A 21,172-nucleotide genomic window follows, 5' to 3' on the forward strand; every position below is an offset into this window, starting at 1 on the left:
GATCTTGTAGGTCACTTCTTTTTACTAGATAAAGACAATCCTGCGTCAAGGAAAGGGAAATCTGAATTTTTGGTGGTTGTTGTCTGACACCATCCATGTAATCTCTGTGTAGATGTAGAAAGTACTGGTGGTACTCAAGCATCCTCAGCAGAACTACCACCTTGTGCCCTCCCATCTCTCTGCAGGCATCTCTAGTGGTTCCAGGGAAGCAAGGCAGTAGAGCAGCACAGTTGGACCACCAAGAGCTTCCTTCTTCCCCATCCCCAGCAAGTGACAAGAACTAACAGGTCATAGAGGAATTTATTTTGGGAATAGAATTCATTAGAGAGCCTAAATTGGATGCGACCAGTACTTTAGCCTTTAAATTCTAAGAAATTGTAGTTCCCTATGCAACTTTTACCATAACATTAGAGTTAGAGAATCTGGTGTTTGGGTTATGTATGATAGTGTAAGTACCACTTAAAATGTGTGTCTCCAGAGCTGGCAATTATAGTTACTTGATAGTATTTGTGTCTGTCCCCCACCATGGGTATACAGGTTTTCTTTTTTATTATCTTAAGAATGTCAGGCCATAGTAGGCATCGGTTTGAATTTCCGACTTGACACTTAGAGTATACATCCTAAAATAAATTGATTTATGTGTAGACATTTTTTTGTGTCTAGGTTACCCTGTGTTTTGAGCAGTTGCTGTGAAGTACCTAATTTCCAAAACTCCCCCTGAAACTACTTTGTTTTGTTATATGCCCTAAATCCTGCAGATGCATACATGCTTAACAAAGAATTTTCTCTTGGTTTGGTATTCAGATGATGAGACTGAATGAGTAATAAGCTCTTTCATGTGGAAATAGCATACATGGCTGGAAGGAGCTCAGAGGTCACATAGTTCATGACTACTCCCTTGTAAGACTGGATATTCTTATACCTAGACCACTGCTGGCATAGGTATTATTTATTTTTTTTAACCTCTTTAAAACTGGCAAACTGGTCTATGGTACATAACTCTTACGGTTAATTTTTCTTCTCTAATATGTGACAATCTTCTTTGTTGCAAATTAAACCAATTAGTACAACTTTTTCTCTGATAAACTTGCTAGTTTTCCCCCTCAGTCTCATCTCTTCTTTATAATAACCAGTCCCCATACTCTTAAGCCTCTTTTCTGTCTTGCCTTGAAGCGTGATACATGCAATAGCACGTACCAAACTAAGCAGGACAGCTACTGCACCAATACAATCCGGTAAATAACCACTTAGGGCAGTAGCACTGCATAAAAGGGTGTGGGGGTGACTAACTACAAACTGAGGTCAAGTCTGTTGTAGGAAAAAAAAAAGAGATTTTGAGGTGTACGGGAATATCCTAATTTTGTGTTCATTTTCCCTGTTTCAAGAATTTAAGAATATTCAGTTTCTCATCACGTTTTTGATAGAATGCAAAATTAAACTAAACACAGTACTTTATTGATTGAACACTTAGGAGATTCCTTAATAGCCTTTACAACAATAAATAAAGTTTTGAGCCCGCTTGCAAGGTACTGTTGGGTAGTCTCTATACACAGACAACAGAACTGAGGCTTCTTCCTTATATTGTACAAAGCCATTGTCTTTATTAATACAGCATTTGAGTGGAAAACTAGGCTGTCTTGACATGCTGTATTTAAAGTGGTTCCATATTTTAAAATATCAACTGTAATGTTAAAACCTACATGGTACTCATGGTAGTTTGTATAACCCATCTCTTGGCATTCTTGCTGACAGTCTCGGTATTCCTTGCTGGAGTTGCAGTAACGTTCTGGGGGACCGCTCTGCTTTAGTTTCCACTAGCTGGTGGCTGCAACCACAGGCAAAAGAAAACATGTGAGGAATGGTGCGCGCGTGCGCGTGTGTGTGTGTGTGTAAACTAACAGACTGTCACCTGGACATCTATGCAATGGAGTAGGGTGCCATATTGAGTTTTAATGAGTGTTTTGTAGTTACAGTTGAGGATCCTTTAAGATTCAGTGGTTTATTCATATTAGGCTGTTGCATTTCCTGCCTTTACTCCAGTAAAGATGTTATGGCAAACTTCCATATGTTTGTCCCAGCAGAAGCAAAATCTTTAGTGATTAAAACCAAGTAAATAACTTAACTATATGTATGCAGATGAAAATAAAGTTGTTACACACAGAACAATAAAAACCACATTAATTCTAGTATTGCTGGGAAATTACACAGTTGTGAGTAAAGACTTTTTTTTAAAGAAGGAAATCTTGCCAAAGAACTGAACAAGACTATTTCTTACTTGTAGTTCTAAAAGAGAGAGGTTCTTGGCGTAAGGATGAACTTGCTGATTTGAGATGAGGGTCTCTTTCCTAGTTAAACATGAGGATAAAAAGAGCATTTGGCGCTAAAAGACTTGGGCGCTGTGCCGCTGTCTTTCTCTTCCTTGGGCAAAAGTGTTATCTGACTGGGAGATACAGTCTTAAATTTGTACTGTTTATAAATATTTGATCAAATATTTTATCATCTCCCGAGCCATGGGAAATCAGCAAGTCTGGCAGAAATAATGCAAGCTGTAGGTGCAGTTTTGTTTTGATGTGTGTCAGGCGTTACGATGGGAAAGGAAGAGCAAATGTTCTTTGAGCATTTGTGATTAGTACAGTAAAGGTCCATGGCTTAATCTTCAAGATCAAGGTCTGAGAGGAGACATTATCCAGGAGGAAAAGAGAAGTTTAGAAGTAGAGCATCATGATGGACACCCCCATTTCTTCTTTTCCCCTCTGAAAAAAGAAATTTCCCTAGCTTAAAAAGTGCTGTTGTGCTGCCTTCAAAATCTTGCCAACCAAGATAGTCATGATTCATTCAGACTAACAGTTTCATGGATGTTAATATACAGGATATTTATAATATGATTTCTTTACTGACCAGTACTGTCAAAACTCAGTATAGAGTCCTAGACTTGCCTGTAATTAAGACATCTTGCTAGTCTACTGTAGAATGTTTTTGCAGTGAAAATGCAACTTAAACTGTAAGAAAAAAATAATCATAAAAAAATAAAGTACTGCTTAAAACCAGTTGTTGGACTAGCTTCAGATTTGCGATAGTCTGTATATTGCTGTGCTTGGTGGTTTTGCTGTATGAAAAGCCTAAAACAGTGCATTCTCAGATGATGTTGGGACAGTTTGGTAGCATATGTAGAGCCCAGATGCTAAAGAACAGGGTATGTGTATTTATGTAATAGTCAAATATGCAGCTTATAATGAACAGGATGATGGGAACATGAGGGGGGAAGAAAAGCTTGGGCACGTTATTTTTGTGCTTCATGGTGTAAAAGAAAAGTGACTTTCTCACAATTTCTTTACCCTGGATAATTGCAGATACTGAAAATTCTTACTTGGCTGAATGCAGTATTCTAAGGGGAAAAAATGAAGAAAAAAAAGACTGTAAAAATAAATTCCACTTTATAACAGCAGAGGTCAGAATGTGTCAGGAGATAATGCGAGATCAGTTTTGTAGTGACACCCAGATTCTGTGCGAGTTCACACCTGGTGTCAATGCAGGCTCTCGAACTGGGGCACCAGTCTTAGAGAACATTGGCCAGCATAAGATGTATGAATTTTCAGTCACATATTCCTGGTTATGTGATTTAGTTAAAAAGGCGTTCTATAGATTTAAGGCTTTGCATTTAACACAAGTCAGGCTTGTGTCCAGCTTTTTCTGGATACACATCTTATTGTATATTACAAACAAAAATTTCTCCTTTCTGTAACAATTTTTGATTTAAGAGAACTGTCCGTGAAAAGATGTTACTCTCCCTAACTGTGTTTTTTACCATTTAATTATAAATTTAATTATAAAGAACGGTAGAACTCCTCTACTGTAAATATGACAATACTGGTGTCCTCCCTAGCTACCCTGCGAATGTGCTGACACCTGGTACAGGCCACTGTCAGACCAAGGATGCAAGACAACTAGCTTAGCTTAATGGGATAATTCCTTTGTTAGTCTATAAATGTCGTACAAGTGGTGCTTGAATGCTTCAAGCCGAAGCTACATCAAACTTTTTGTTCTAACGGAAAATATTTAAGAAGACCCGTGTCCAATAAAACACATAATTTTGTGATGCCCCCAAACGAAATTAAATCTTGCATCGGAAATAAACATCGATGATACAAAGTACCATTCCATCCTCTCTGGAATTTCAAATAAAGAAAACCCACAACCCAAAGACATTATTCTGCTTTGATAAAGCAGTGACCTAATGTTAAAAGCACTTCACAGTTTTGTTTTTGTTATGGTAGGAACAGTGTCTTCAACTGCTCCCCTGAGCTGTAAATAAAATGGTAAAAATTTTCATGTACAAATGGTAACTGTGTACCCGATCAAGCAGCAGAAATTGGCATAACTTCATGCAATATGTGTGGAGAAAAATATTTAAATTGGGGGCAGTCTATGCTTTGTCTCAGTTGCTAGGCAAAACTTCAGGCATTCTTGAAGTCTGCATGCCATGGAAGGCAGCTGGTCATAGAAAACATTGTGGCTCAAACCCAAAAATGCTTAAGGCATCTTGCCTATGACAGAATAAAATCTCATGTCTTCCAGGACCTAGATATTCTCTGTCTATGAAAAACTGTATGGGTTACTGATAATATTTCTCCATTTAATGCACTGTTATTTTTAAAGACAAAAAGTTAAGCTAGAGACAAAAAATGCCCAAGCTACATGCATCTGGTTATAATCCCAAAAGTGCATCTTCTCTGTGACTGCAAGGTACAAGCATAATCCTACTACGTGAATGGAATAGAGTAGTCTTCCAAGACTGTTTTTATAGCTCTGGATAGCACATGTTCTGGTGCAGTTTGCCTACTTGCATCTCAGTGCTTTTGTTGAGTGTGTTTTGTGTGGCTTTTTTAATTGTGTGGCATTACGGGAGATTATGTGAATATATGTGAACCAGCCCACTACAAGTTGGAAACTCCCTGGTGTTTCCGTGTGGGCCTTAAGGTCAGTGTCTCCCTTTGCGAAAGGATGTGCAAGCCATGTGCAGATTAATTATTTAATATGCCATTATCTTTTTTTTTTTTCTCCAGAGGAAAAGAGATTTTTTTTTTCAGCAACATGGAATTTTATAATGATTTTAAAAAAAATATTGAGGAATCGCATTTTAAATGTTTAATGGGTTGAATATGGAAACTAAGGGGTAAATTTCGGCCTCTCCTTGGCAGAGTGTGGAATTGTTTACAAAGAGTCATGAACATTTTTGCAAGGATGTCATAATAAATATAAGCAAATTATAATTGTCTTCTGTAATAAGGGGAAGATTGGCTGCTTTTGACTAGTAATTAAATCCTACCTCTGGGCAGTGTGCATAGCAACCCTGGGTAGCTGCTACGACAGTCAGTCTTATCTTGGGCTCCTCTAAACATGCCCAGGTGAGGAGGCAAGCACTCTGTCAAACCAGTTTGGCTCCTTAAATATTTAAATAAATAAAGATGCATTTGCTGAGGAGCGATAAAATGGCCAGAGGAAGTGTCATGCTGGAGGTGGTTGAGTAACACTTGGGTTGCGTTGGTGCTTAGCCTTGATCAGAAGTGGAGTGGCAAGCAGTGATGTCCAAGAGGAAAGATAGGAAGGCAGAGGTGTTGGAAGGGTTTGGAAGAGCAACAGTTGTCGCTGGTGACTTCCCTTCTGTACCACAATCTGTCCTCTGTGCTCTTTGCTTCAGTTCTTTGAAGCGTTGCAGTTATCCCTGTGCAGGGCCACCTATGACTTTAACAGCTGCTAACGCTTCTTCTCTCTGTGGTTTTGCAAACCAGTGGAAGAGTTTTATGGAGGGTAAGAGCTTGCTAGTGGTGTATTTGGCTTAATAAATACTCAGATGACTAGACCAAAATGTTCAGATAGGAAAGACAGCTGGCAGGGCCTTTTCATATCATCTTTAATCTTTAAGTAGGGTGAAGTCCTGATTTTGAGGTCAGTGGTAGCCCGATCCCCGATTTCTGCTAGCAATGACTTTTATTTTTGTAAAGGCAAATACATCTCGAACAGTGAAGGAGTTACGTCTTGGGGGAAAATACATATGTAATCACAAATAATGGGTGAGTAGCGTAGGCTACTGTTCAGGGTGGACCCATGTCTGCTGTGAGATGACAGAAGGATCTTGAAGGAGGCGTAGCTGGAATAGGATCCCCTGAAAAGCTGAAAGCTCTGTGATCAAGCACAAGAGTGTGTTCGTGTCAGAGAACACACGTGGAGTGTGTTCTCCAGGTATGAAGACACTTCAGTAGCTTGTTATGTGTTCATCAAATATTCCTCTATATTTAAATCCTTTACAAGGGCAGCGTTCACATTTTAAAATTCCTCAAAAAACCTAATCGGAGACAAGAGTTGGTCAGCAAAACTTACTGAGCGTAAATTTCCTTGTTCCTTTGCCCAGACTGGTATTCTGCCTCCTCTAGTTGTGCTCCTGTTGTCTTTCCAAATACACGCCATCCTTTTGTGGGTCCCTTGGACTTCAGTTTCCTCCATAGCCATCCTTCCTCGTCTGCAATTATTTAATTTCTTTGCCAGAGGCAATTTCTCTCATCTCTTGCCAAGGAGAGGGACTACATATAAGCATAGAGCCTCTGGTCATATGTCGTACCTGGCGTCTCTCATTAGGTGGTGCTGCGAAGCAGTGGCGATGTCCGACGCTGTAATATAGGAGCTCATTAACGCGTTATATCACTATGAGACTTGGGAAATGGAGCCTTCAGAAGCCTTGCTCCCAGCTTAGTGACTTGGTACACGTACAGTGTATTTTGAATACTCCAATATAATTATTTGCATGCGTGTTATATTTCTTTAAACTTCAGATTTTTAAAAGTAAAAAAAAAACCCAAAGAAAACCCATGAAATACCTTTTTTTTCTTGACGTTGCAGTTCTGTATAGCTTCTCCTACTGCTTACTCGCTCTCAGATCTTGAAACTTAAATGTAGTTTTGAAAACTTCCAACCACTAAACTGTAGTAAAGAACATTACAGTCTTGCTTTTATTTTGATTTGAACAGGGCAAATCAGTAGAGTTCTTGTAAGTTAATCTTCCCTCTGAATTATTGTAATTCCAGAGAAGAGCATAATATTTCTACAGCTGAAGTCAGAATTCATTTCAGTTGACTTCTACCTAATGGATTATTTCCATGTAACTGTTGCTAGATAATACTGAAACTTCTCAATGACATCATTTAAGCATTGAAATTAATGCCAAGTGCCATAGTTTACTGGGAAGTGGTGTCGTGACTCTTTTTTCCAGACTCCGTACATGACACTTATTGCCTTTATGGTCGTTTCCACACAATTTCTTTGCTTGCTGTCCCTTTGTTGCCGTGTTAACGAGCTAAGTAAGCCTGCTGAAATGGGTTGGAAACCTGTGGGTGTAGATGGAAATATAAATATCAGGGCATCTGGGGACAAGAGGGGAGACCCGGTGAGAAGGCTGTTGGTTCCCCAAACCCTGTGCGCACACACGTGTGTGTGTGTGTGAGAAAGGGGGATGTTGGTGAAAGTTTTTGGCTGAAGCTGACTCAAATCGTATCTCAATGCGTATGCTGCTCAAAGTACTGCTTCCAGTAAAGGTTGAAAAATTTGTAAAGATTGACAAATCTCCAGTAATAACAAGAAATTACTTCCATGCGTGAATAATCTTGCTAAACACACAAGAGCAATTGTATCTAAAGCATTTCCTTCTTGTGTGCATATTCTTTTATCTGATGCCTTTTTCCTCCTTCTGCCAAATGCAGTTTCAAGACCTTGTGGTTAGATCCCCAGTTAGCTTGCAGCACCAGTGCTGCCCTCCAGAGAAGGGGGCATATTTAAAATATTTTGATATTTTATATTTAAAATACCAAAGTATTAGGTGCAGCCAGGAGCAAGGAAGTTGATTTGTAACAGATAACTGTAATGTAGGGCAGAAGTGTGCTCTGGTTTTGGCTGTTTTGTTAGGTATCTCTATCTCTCTGCCACTAACATAAATAATCCCAACAGGGACCTGCTTGCAAATAGCAGTGGAGTTTTAGCATATTTTTCTTAATCAGCATAAGCAAAGATATGATTTTCTTTAAGATATGACCTTCCTGTAAAAATAAATGCTAGTGAACTGACAGCCTGTGTTAAAATCAGCAGTGTATACTCTGACCTGGAATTACAATAAAAGTAAAACTAAGTTATAGACTTAAGAAATACAAACATAAGGAGGCTTTTTATAGCTTACATTTATCTTTTATTCTAAATGAGCATAAACAAAATATTCAAAGATTCAATTATAGTGTAGTGGAGGCATTACTTGGAATACTAAATATAAAATAATACATTAAAACATTAGACAAGTGTGATTTTGGTACCTTTACAGCAGAAATGTCCACGTTTGTTTGCTTTAATCCTTCCTTTGTCTTACTTAGACAAATCTGATTTTAGTGTCACTAACATTTTATCTGTTAATATTTCAAGTAATGTCTCTTACTTTAATTGAAGCTTGTAAAACCATTTTTTTTCTCGTTCCCATGAAACAGAAGTGCTGCAGTTGTCATAAACTTTTTTTTCCTCTTTTAGCAAAAGCAATGGTATAGACAGATTTTGCATAGAGGTTTTCAGGGTGGTTTTTTTCTATTATTATTATTACTGTCTGAACTTGAAGTTCTTTGTGAGGGCGTGTGGCTGTCCACCCCATTCGGTCACATACCACCTGGCTGTCAGGGCGCTGAATCACTGGATCTTTGGGTATGTTAAGCCTCTCAAGAATCTGCACAAAGTCCAAGTGTTATTCCTCTCTCATCTCCAGGATGTTGTGGGTCCAGCCCTGTGATGCCCTTCTCTGGTGCTTGGAACCCCTGGCTTGATTGCCATGGTTGTTTTGGGTCAGGGGAGAGGCAGTGGGATGCATGAAGGGAGTTACGTGGGGATATTTTTTTCCTCCCCTTTTCTCATTTTTAGTACTATATTAAAGCACAAAGTAGTCTGGATGATTGCAGGACACTTTCTAAATGCAGACCCTTCACATGGGTGTGAGGAGGAGAGTGGGAAGGGAGGCTCTGGTGCAGCAGGAAGACCATGGTTTTCTTCTGTGACTGGACTGCTCAGGCAGCTCTACCAAACCTTCTTCTGTATGTGGTGTGTCTAAGCCTTCTCACAAGTCCTCTTTTCTAAACTGTGTTGTTGCCAGTATTCTTCTAGTCTTTTTATTTCAGCTTCCTAAGGGAGATGTTGAAGACATACTGATTTTTCTGTCCAGGGCAAGCTTTTTGTATGCTCCAGGTGGACGCTAGGGAGCAGTCCAGCTGAAGACACAGCTATGCATAGATTAATTCATCTCTTGATCATTTATTCCCCAGCTTGGAAAGGCATTAACAACTGGAGGGCAGGTAATAACCAATGCAGTGCTGAAGAGAGAGATGTTTCAGAAAAAAGATTAAGGTATACAGGGTGACTAACTTTCACAATGGGCAAGTTCAAAATCAGGCTAGCATGAGAGCACGTATGTTATGAAACATGATAATTCCAGAAAAACTAGAATCTCTGCTTGCCACTTCTTCTCTTACCTCAGTCAATTGTTTTTCTAGAAATCATTGCTTCATAATTCTTTTTCCCTGGGTATGGTTTTTTTCTATGGCACATCTAGTATACCACCATCATACTGTGAATTACTTGGGAAAGACAACCTTCAGTAAACTTTTTTTTTTTTTTAATATTTATAGAATTAAGTGGTTGTTTTCTGGCAGTTTTAGGGGTGAACTGAATGTTTGGACGTTTTTCTTATTACTGCTTTATCCTCTGCTTAATTCCGAACGTTTATGGTTAAGGGGCCTAATGCTACCCTTCTTTTACCACCAACCACTGAACTAGTATGGAGTTCAGCTGGCAAATTTTAAATTGTAATGTTACTCTTCTGTTGTCTTGGGATGGTGCATAAATATCCACTTCTATTTAACTGAAGTTAGTTGCAAGTACATGTGACAAAGTAAATGCATGGTTAAAGTTGAAATCAGCATGCATCACTTAGGATGGCAGCTTTAGAACTTGCATGCATTTAAATTGTTTGCAGAATTAATAGTTTCCAGATAAATCAGGTGTACCTATATAATTACAATAAAATCACGATGATTCGGGTTTTTTCAGAGATTCCTAGTAATTCAGATTTCACTTTGCATTTCCAAGTTTTACATCCTACTGGAACACCTACCTCCATCTAGTTTATGCTGCCCATCTCCGCATATACCGTGCGGCTTTTTTATCACACTTAGTAATAATATATGTTGGTTTTCCTACTTTGACTCCTGTCAGTACAGTCATCGGTATAAATAACAGTAAGCTTATTCATCTTGCTGTTTTGGGGGTTGATATTGTTGGGGGGGGGAGGGGAGTTTGACTGGATTGATTATTCCCAAGTGTTTATCCTTGCTCTTTCTGCAGTGTTTTTCCCCTAGGTCAGGGAGTTCCTTAAATATTGGAAGTAAAACTTCACTTCCATCCTTCTTGTTTCTATATGCAGTTTAACAGAAGAGCTGAAAAAACCACAAAGCGTAAGCAGCTGATGAGCAGAGACTTACGCTTCTTGCACCTACCACACCAGTAATAGTGCCCCTTCTAGCTTGCCCTTTCTTCATTGTTTTTCTTAATCTTTTGTAAAAATTTATGTTATTTCAGGAGTCTTGGCATGTCTGTCCAGAAGGCATACCACAATAAGACCCCATCATTATGTTGATGATAGAAAATAACAGTAAGACTTTTTCAGTAATCAACCATTTCCCTTTATAAATGTCTGTTCTGGTTTGTTATCAAAAGCAGTTTTGGCTGAAGGCTGAAAAATTTCCACATCCTCTGGAATAAGATGATGCCCAGGGTTTTGGGGTATATGGTAAACGGGAGAGTATGGCTTTGCATTAAGCAATAGAGCAGGAGTTATTCCAACTGAAAAACATTAGTGTTATGGATGTTGTTATGGGTAGAAGGGGGAGCATTCACATTGTCCAGCATAAGTGATCAGTGGCAAAAATATGTATCTGCTCCAGCCTTCTTACTTTTGCTGTACAGTTAAGATTATACAGCAGATCTTTTTTTGGTAGATATTTTTCTTGTTATTTCCAGCCACCCCAGCTCTTTTCCTCAGTGAAGTTGTGCATGTCATGGATTTTAGCAATGAGGTGTGAGGACTTGAAATGAGGAGCTTCCTTCTGTAGAAATCCAGGCCTTGCTCTTGACTCCTGTGAAGCTGTTGGGCTGGGCAGTGTTGTAAGCCCATTGTCGGACAGCTGACTGGGAAAGCCTGTGTGGGTACCAGCTGCTTGAGCACTTGTTGATGCCTCAGGAGTTGTTTGGACCATGTCAGTTGTGATCAGAAGGGGAGACAGCAACATGGTTCCCTCTGACTTTGGCTGTTTTGGACCTGGCGTCGTCTCTGCTGCCAGAGGTGGAATGCCAGCAGTGTTCTCCCATGAGTGGAAGATATGAATGCCCGATCTTTCTGTTCATCTTCCTGGGGCCCAAAATTCAGGGAGACAGATCTTGCTTGCCTCAAAAATAAGACACTCTTTTTCTACTGCTTGACCTTGAGAAATCTGGTAATCACTGTGGTCGGGCTGTGTGCTGCAGTGCCAGAGGCTTTCTGCCTGACCAGCTGGTTCTTGTCACTTGTGTGTTGAGGATTGTGTGCAGCAACCCTCTGAATGTGGTTCCTACCATCTGCCCTTTGGGAGGGATTTGGATAAATCAATTGACTACTAGAGCAAACTGTGGCAAGTTTGTGTTTTTTGTTGTTTGTTTTTTTAAAAGAAATCCAGAGAGGAAGAACCAGTGTGTGGGGGAGAGAACTGGGCAGGGAGTCTGCAAAGGCCGAGCACCCACAGCTCCTCACCTCAAAGCACAATGGCAGTGTTTTTGACAGCTACTGCTTAAGCCGTTCAAGGACAAGCTCATATCCTGCATTGGATTTAAACAGGACTACAGATAGCCATGAAAGGGGGAGGCAGGACTTTGGGTAATGCATCTGAAGTGTCCCACAGAGCAGCTGCCTTGTCATTGTCACAGTCTAGAAGAACCACCAGTTCCTACAGGAACACAGGAAAGGGAAAAATCCCTACTGCTTTTGTGCTACCTTTCTTTGTTTGTGTGTTAGTCTTCCTTCACGACAGACCCTAAAAGATAAAATCAGTCAAGATGAGATTAAGCACGTTACTGAGGTTAAGCGTGTTACTGACAACTGTATATAAAATGCAGTGGGCTTAAAATACCATATGGAAACATGTCGTGAATCTACTTCCAGGCCCTGCCAACCCGTACAGGTGCCAGGGTGCTGGGAGCTGCTTGAATGCTTGCTTGTTGGCTGTGGGTGTAGCCTGATATCTCCCTGTGCATCGTACAGTAACAGTACGTTCTAGAAGGGTGTGTTGGGTGAGGGCGGTTAGAGCCAAACAAGTGCTGTAAACGGAGATATGTAATGCTGGGGTTATGTAAGGATGGGGCCATTTGCTATGTGGTCTGATCCAGATTTTTGGTAATGGGTAGGGGGAAGAACAGGCCACTAGCAAGGTAGTAATTCAGACAGTGATATGTGTGTGAGGTGATCTGCCGAGGCTGGCACTGTGACAGAAACCAGCAGGCATAGCTGAAATTCTGTAGTGGGGTGGTACCTCAGCATCAGATTCATAGTGTCCCGGTTCCCTACAGCACAGGACTGCTCAAGTCCTCTCTGCAGCATGATAAACTTGGCTTTTCTTGCTGCAGCAGGCTGAGCTGGGGATCTGAAGTTCATAAAGCGGTGTAGTATCCTTGAGGTTGCCATCTGATGAATGGCTTACCCCATGAGATCCTTGCATGAGCCTGCATTAAGGCTGTTGCTGTTATGCGTGGTTCAGTACCTTTCTTGAATCTTCCATCCCTAACCTACGACCCTACATCAGGGAGCTGTGTGCTTCATGTGGATGCAGTTAGCATTTCTCTCAAATAGGTGCACAGCGTCCTTGCGTGGTTGGAGATGGTGCAGTCCACATGGGACAGTAGTAGAGGAGCTCTGAGTGAGGTGGAGAGAGGGGGGCTGGCCAGTGTGAACTGTAGAGCTGGCTGGGCGCCGAGTACCTGGCTCCACTGCAGCAAGGCATTGTTCAGGTCCCTGGCTGGGCATGATGCAGAGCTGCCTCCTTGCTTCTGAGCAGCTAATACTCTTGTAGCGGAGAATTGGTTAGCCAGCATGCCTGTGTATGTGGTACGAGTCCTGTATTAGATGGGGAGAGTCTAGCTTTGGTGTTTCCACCACAACAAAGTTAAATGGAGAAACGTGCCAGTCCCTTGCACTTTGAGTTGCATGTAGTGGTATGTATGGGAAACCAACCCACTTGAAAACATTTGCTGTCCTGCAGTAAAGCTGCGTTATTGCTAAAGCCATTCAAACTTGTGTAAACTATGAAAGCAACTTGACATAAACTCCTTTAGTATTTTTTATTAATACTGAAGAGCCTTCAACTTTGAATAGCTTTTAAGGCAAGGAAGGCCTATTCTGATCAGCTATATTTGGCCTCTAGTAGGACAAGCCAAAGCCATGTACTCGGTGTTAATTTTGATACTGAGGCATATAATTAGCATATTCTTCTGTGCCACGTGCTGTTTGTTCATTCCATCATGATTTTGATGTCATTCCATCTTCAGAACGGTTGATCTTTGGTTATTTCTTCTTGATTTGTCTCCTGCAGGAATCACAGTAAACCCGAAATGAAACCAGCCCTCTGTGTATGTGTAAGCAATTTTAAAATGTCTAAATTTAAGTAAAGACTTGATTTGCATACTGTTTGAAGTAAATTGCTTGAACTTGGCAATTGCAAGTTACCAAAGTATTAGGGGACGCTGTCTTACGAAAATAAAATCAGACTCTTTTATAGCAGCAATTACATGTGATTTCATGATACAGCCTTTAATTATGTCACTGCTCTTTTTCTGTCAAAAAAGCAGAGAAAGAAGCAGAATACATTCAGCTGAATGAAGGAGAGAAGAGAGACATAACCTGAAGAGTTATGTTGTTCAAACATGGATAAAAATTGCTTTTGCAAGATATTTCCTTTATTATTTGGTGGCTCACAAGGCCTAAGTGGTTCAAAAATTGTCCAAAATCAATTATGCCTGTTACATAAGAGTACCACACCCAGTATAACCAGTTTTAATGAATAAACAGTGACTCACAAATCGTAGACATTGTTTGAAGATGTAATATCTCGGGGTGGGATTCACTTCATCTTACTTGGGTTCTTAAAAGTCAGGGAACTCTGAGCCAGTCCTTGGCTTTCCATTTTTGTTAATGATACGTAGTTCCTCTGTAGGCTATAATAGTTAGAGCTGAGCTTGATGCCTTGCAGTGGGTGTAAGTTGGATGACAGTCTGTGCTGAGAAAAGTCCTCTGTCGCTGTATGAAAGGTTTAAAAATGGAGCACTTATTTTTGTGACATCAACAAATTCAAGCTGTTGTGCAACTTGGAAAACATTTCAGTTTCAAGCCACCGGTGTTAAATTGTTACTTGAGAATACCTCTTAATTACTTAATTATTAGTTGTCCTTTAAAAGCCAATATTAATGAAACCTAGCTTGGCAGTACCAACGCTTTTCTTTTAATGTCAACAAACCATGTAGTCGTCAAAATCTGTGGATCACATGATTGGTCGGAGAGCTCCATCCATTATATCAAATCAGTGTTGATTGCCACAGTGGCTCTGCAAATAACTCAGTCAAAATGCTTCCAGGTAATACCTTCTAATGTAATTTTAAGAGGTCTGCAAGTCTAATAGTAGCATTTACAACCTTGTACTGAAGTTGGATTCTTGTTGTTCAAGAATGTTCTAATTACCTGAGGTCATGTGCCTGAAGACTTTGTGGCAGTCAAAAATGTTTTGCACTCCGTTTTGGAGGGCAGGTGTTGGGTTTTTTTTGTGGAAAAGACCACAAGATAGGCCACAAAAACATGGCCATCCACTGCAGCGTGGCACTCCCGTGTTCTGGAGGGGCTATGCTGAAGTTTAATGTGTCTTTGGTGACACATGCTCCTTGACTTCTTGAGAATAATTTTTGTGGACTGATCTCCTTATTTAAATGCTGCAGTTCTAGGATTTTTTTGTTTTAAAGGACTTACAGCACGAAGGTTGTAGATGGATATATAAGACATTGCAGGTTTGGGATGGGCCCAACTCTAGGTGAAGGAAACATCAGTAAACTGTCTACATAAACCCAGACATTTGGACTGTGTAGTCCTGTAGGTGTCAGTGACAACTCCAGAATGAGAACAACTTTTGGACTCTTAAAATGGGCACTTGAAACATAACCAGAAAGCTAGACCCCTGTCCTACAGCCTCTGTTGCAGTACAGTTCTGCTGTATGACATGCACGCTTCAAGTTTCTAGCTTGAAGAATGAAGGGCTTAATTTATAACCCGTATTCCCTATAACCTAGGGAACACAAATATTTATATTTAAACATTCAGTGCTTTTACATTAGCTAGTTTCCTCAAAATTATTATCACTGAATATACAAATTTGGAAGCAAAAGACCGTATTTTATTTGAGGTAAAGGTAATTTTCAGATGCTGTGTTTTTAAATGACTCTTGAAAATTATATTGCTAAGATGCAAAATCTGCTCTCTTGTAAGAACAGACTGTTGTTATAGGAATACTGTATAAAATGCAGTTCTCCCAGTTTGTCATCCCGTCATCCTTTGGTTTTATTAAAAGTTGAGGATTTTCTTTCTTCTTTCCCTGAATTTCAAAATTTTCCTTCCCTTGAGTGTGCCATCATTTAACTCTCTCATATTATTGTTAAATCCTAGAAAACCTTAAACCCGAAAGGAGAGTTTAATAACATCTAGCTTTGTCCTCAATAGGGAGACTGAAGTTACAGCTTTTGAATGAAAAGGTAACCTACATTAAAACTGGTTACTTAAGTTGCAGGATTTCTGGTGTCAGTATATGTTCCTTTTGCAATTTGGAAAAAAATAATAGGGTGATAATGTAACATATCCTTAAAGAGCTACACAGTCTCCTTTGCTCTTTTACCAAGCACAGCTCATTTGTTTCACTACTAATTTCCTTAATTACTGTGGTAATCAGTAGCTTTGGTCTGGATGCACACAGGTTCCACAGCACATTTAATTGTGTCCTTGAAGTCCTGTGCAGTATCAGGGATGGTCAGGATCCCCAAAGGGAGGTTTGTAATTAATTAGTGACTTAACCTTGTGACCTTGAAGCTCAAATACCCTTCCTAGCGTTTGATTTCTATACCCAAATGGGATAAAACCTTCTTCTGGACTCTTTTAGGAATATTGACTCCTTTTCTGGCTTGCATGTGGGTTACTCATCTGGGTACTTAGAAGAAATCTGCCACATTTGGTCCCTTCAAGGGGCATGGGCAGAGTGGAGGTCTAGTAGGAAGCACCCAAGTGAGTTTAGGCTGGAGCAGGGTGCTGTGTTGATGGTTTCATTTGAGATGGAGGGAGTCAATGCCAGGAGCAAGCTTTTATGACAAACAACTTTGCTGAGAACCGGTAGGCAATGCTTTTGGCATTGGGTACGTTAAGTCCTTTATAAGACGCTGTTCACTGCTTTTTGTTCTGAATATAAAAAGTAGTCCCACTAGTACAGTCCGACCGCTTGCCAAGTAATGGGAATTGATGTGCACGTGGTAACGCGGACTTGCTGGGGTGGTTCTTTAGTCACACTGCCTTAGGTGCAAGTGGCAGGAAAAAAACCACCCTATTAAAATACTTTGTGCCAGATATCATGAGTATACACGCTGTAACATGAAGTAGGAGATAAAAGACTTTTCCTCTTTTTTGCTCTTCTGTTTGAAATTTATTTTATGCTTTTCAATGTGGCTGGTATTGCTTTAGAAAATAATAAGTATTCCCAAAGAATTTATCTGATGATTGACTTAAACTAGAGGAAACTACTTGAAGATCTTGCCTCTGACTTCTTTTGAGGCATAAAGAACTGTTTTTAAAATACTTATTTCTTTTGAAATTAATATAAGAAAATAATAGTATGAACTAAAGTTTGACTTAAAAAGTTTTTGTTGGTTTATTGGTGGGTTTTGGTTGTTACGTTTTTTTAGTACTTCCTAAATGCTCTTGCTAGTCCTGATTTTGTGTGTCTGTCCAATTAACTCTCAATTCTTATTTTTATAGACAGTTACTGGGAAAAGCTTTGGAACCAATGACTTTCGAGCAGCTCTAGAAAATGGAGTCCTGTTGTGCGAGTGAGTATTGACTTGCCTATGTTCTTCAGGTTAACATTAGTTGGCTGCTTTCCTTAGTGACCCCTGAAATTCTTTTCTGAAGTACCAGAAGTATTTTGTAATAAGTAATTTAATTTTTGTAATACCTGTTGTTTGCTGTCAGAAGGAAGAACAATTTTCAGACATCCTCTTTATAGACCTACATGTCCCATGGCTTGTCCCACACACTTCTTCGTGTGTTACAGAGTGGATCGTGCTGATCATCTGGCCAGTTGATTGGTTTTATTGATTATGTTGCTTATGGTATCGCTGGGCTTTCTCTTCAGCCTGTGCAAGGTGATGTGGCCATGGCTGGGATCAGAGCACTCATTTATCCCTGTACTCGCTGTTGTTAATGTTTGGGGTTTTGTCCTCTATTCCCACTCCCTAGTAAGAAATTATTGTAAACTCTGTGTGCTGGTTTTCTTTAAATCCTGAAAGCTACCTAGTCCTACCAGACAAGTCTACACTAGGATAAATTTTCTTTTAAAAGGTACCAAATTTCAGAAGTGAACTTTACAAAATTGTAAATTGACAGGCAGGCATTTGATTTTATGTGTCCGTTACTAATACTGCTCAAACAGTTACATCCAAGTATCTCGGTACCTTAGAACCTATTGGATGTCATTTGGCATACTTTATAAAAACATTAAAAAAATGCTTTAGGGTGATTAAAGTAAATGGACTGGGTCTCAGCATAACACAGAAATATGTTGTCAGGTAGGTGCACGTGCAGTCCAGGTTTCAGGACTTTCTGGACTGACTTCGTTATTGCTTTCAACAGCAAACTCTGACCTCAGCTCTTTTTGGAGTGCTTTCTCCAAAAGCTTCCTTATGCTTATATATTATAGGCTTGGCAATAATGGGACTTGTCTGGTTTCGTTGCTAGACTGAGTCAGAGATGTAAAATACCCACTTGTCAGGTCTCTTCCACATATCTGTAATTGGTTTTGTACTTACTGGAACAGGTTTCAGGACTGGAAGTGGTGCTAATCCCTTAGTATTTTAAGGAACAGCAGGTGTAAATGTCATTAGAATGCTAGTGCAAGAGAAATCTTTTTAGAGAGCTACCTGGGACACTTAAAAAAATCTCTTGAATCTCAGAACCACTCTTAAATCAGTTCAGCCAAGCTAACTTTCAGAAAATATTTATAAAGGTTTAGTTCTCTGAAATTTTTTTTACTATATACCAAAAATAATCAAAGCAATGCCAAAAGGCAACATCCCTGCATTTTCCCTTCTGTGAATATTACTGTCTTTTCTGTCCTTGTCCTTCTATGTTTCTGTTTTGGCACTTCGCCCATTAATTCTGTCTTGCTAGTTTCTTCTGTAGTTTTCTTTGTGATATGGGGAGTTGATTAATTTTGAATCATTTCGTAGAGATGGACATTGTATTCTTATTACTTAGGTAATCAAATGTTAACTAGACTGAATGTGGTAATAAAAATAATGTATACTTTTAATAAGAAGATCTTTCTTCAGGTATGTATTTAGTGGGATGTGTGTATTGTGTTCAGCTGTAACTTTTAAATAGTGTCTTTAAGAGCTGGCAGTAAACTGATATATTCTAATTCTTTGATATCTTCATTGTTGACGCTTATTTGGCAAAAGAATATGAGCCTCCATCTGCCAAATGCAAATCAGTTAAATTTATCTGTACTTAATAGCCATATGCAAGAAAAAACATCCTGTAATTTCTTCAGCTAAGCAGCTTGCCTTAGGAGGCATGCAGCTTTCTTGAAAGCAAGATGCCTCATTATGTTGCACTAAATCATATAGCTGTCTTCCTGTGTCATAATTTTAAATTTGACATACTCAAAGTACAAGAAGTGATTTCATAGAAATTCTGTGGAAGTAGAAAAGAGCAAGATGGGAAAGGTTTTCAGATGTCTACTTTGCTGAAAAGTCAGAGTGCAAGATCTTAAATAATTGAAACAAACCAGACATGACATTGCCCATTTCCTTGGTTTACCTGGGACGTGGCTAATTTAGTGTCCACAGATACGTTATCTCTGGAGATGGTGTATTTGACTGAAACTATAGCAGATAAGATGTACACTTGCACCACATACTCCTGTAGCAGTCCAGTTGGTTTGTTTGGCTTACTTAATGACCAAGTGTACATGTTGACTGAGTTGACAAAATAAAGCCTTTTACATTTTACCAGATCTCCTGTGTATACATTAGAGGAAGAAATCACTAAGGCTTTCGTGATCACATGCTACTTCATGTTCTTAAGTACGCTAAAACAAATAAAACCTATGTGTTTGGAAGATTAAAAAAAAAAAAAAAAAGGGTGGGGGGTGGGATGTCGGGTAACTTTTTGTTTATTAATTCCACCTCAGCAGATCACTTCTTTTTCCTTGTCATGGAAAAGTCATCAAATGTATTTTGTTTACTAAATAACTTAATGCAGTTGAAAAATCTCAGGACCTGCTGCCATTATTTCTTCTGCAGGCACATAGAAATCTATTCTCCATTCCAGTGTATCTAGGTAACTCTCTTTCTGTTTATCTTCCAAATACATTTGCTGCTTCAGCAAAAAATGCCTTTTCCTACACAGAGTTTTAAACTCCCAAGTCCTGACTCTGTATTGGTGTGGGTAGATCACAAATGTTTGCCGATGCTTTGTGGGGTAAAGGGTCTGGCCAGACAAGAAGCAGCAAGAAGAGGGAGCAAGTCCAAAATCCTCAAAGGTATATAGGCAGATGAAGCCTGCAGGGTATCCTCAGTTCCCATTCTGTGTCGCTCCTGTGGTCTAGCATGTAATTTGGTGAACCACAGTATTTCACTACCTCTATGACTGAAACCTTGGATATAAAGGTGCAAGGAATCCTGTGTCTTTTCCTCACTGCAGGACAAGGTATGTGTTCGGGCTTGTGTATTTAACAGTGACATGTTAGTCTGTCCTGTCTTAGTTTAATTATGAATTTTGTATAAAGTAAGAGTGATATGAGGCAGAGTTTCTTCTGGCCGAAACTGAAAATTACTTGTGTGTGTTAGTCACGTTTGCCAAAAATTATTGTGGCACACATTGTACGGGGCTTGACAACGTTATGAAAACTCAGATGATTTCTTACACTTACAGGAATATCAATGCTTTCACCTTGAACTCTGAAAGTTAATATTCTGATATATTTTTGCCATCTTCCGTATCAGAACTTTTATGTGAAGAAAGTCTTTAAAAGGGAAATTTGAGTGTCATCAACATCACCACACGTGTAATAGTAACACTGATCCGTTTCTGCCCATGGCTACCCAGGCACTTTCTTTACTTTTTTCTCACTTTGTCATTCTCAGAAATCTCTTTTTGTGCATGTGTGTGTGCAGCTTAGCCTATTTTTGCTTGTATGGTCTGTTGTTACTTGTCACTTCTTGGAAAACTGATTTTAAAAGACTTATTACCCTTTTGTGAGTAAACAAATTCAAATAATTTTTTCTTCATTCCCCCCTCCCCAAAGAAGCCTTTTTGGCTATTTATGTGTACTAAAAAAAATAGGTTCAGATTTACTTGGTTCAAGTCATGTAGGTAGCACTACATGCAAAGTATTTCTTAATAAGCATTGATGCTCATGCTTAAAGTTGATTATGTAACAAAATCATATGTCTTCTTTCTAGTTTGATTAACAAGATCAAACCTGGCATCGTTAAGAAAATCAATCGTCTGTCAACTCCAATAGCTGGCTTGGTAAGTAGCGGCATGAAATCTAGTATCTGGGGTATGACACCAAGTTCTCTTTGGTTTTAATGAGAGCTTTCTTGCTTGTTGTTCTTACATGGTCTTGCTACAAAAACCTACTAAGTTTTCAAAATTTAGCTTTGTTTCCCTTTCTGTTTAAAATTGTACCCTTTATATGTTGCCTTAAACCACAAAGGTTACCTGTTCTGTGATTTGGGTCTGTACCTTTAATTAGGTTGTCACTGTGAA

General features: G+C 39.4%; 1 protein-coding gene across 9 annotated transcripts in view; it reads left to right on the plus strand.

The window, feature by feature from the left end:
* LMO7 (LIM domain 7) overlaps positions 1 to 21,172 on the plus strand; it is a 131,020-nt gene that overhangs the window by 16,793 nt on the left and 93,055 nt on the right. For all 9 annotated transcript variants that reach the window (XM_037376041.1, XM_037376037.1, XM_037376034.1 and 6 more), the window contains exons 2-3: positions 17,156 to 17,226; positions 20,863 to 20,932. In XM_037376041.1, the coding sequence (XP_037231938.1) occupies positions 17,156 to 17,226; positions 20,863 to 20,932 (141 nt within the window). The remainder of the gene's footprint in view (positions 1 to 17,155; positions 17,227 to 20,862; positions 20,933 to 21,172) is intronic.

Source organism: Falco rusticolus, chromosome 2, assembly GCF_015220075.1.
Source record: "Falco rusticolus isolate bFalRus1 chromosome 2, bFalRus1.pri, whole genome shotgun sequence".
Lineage (NCBI taxonomy): Eukaryota > Metazoa > Chordata > Aves > Falconiformes > Falconidae > Falco > Falco rusticolus.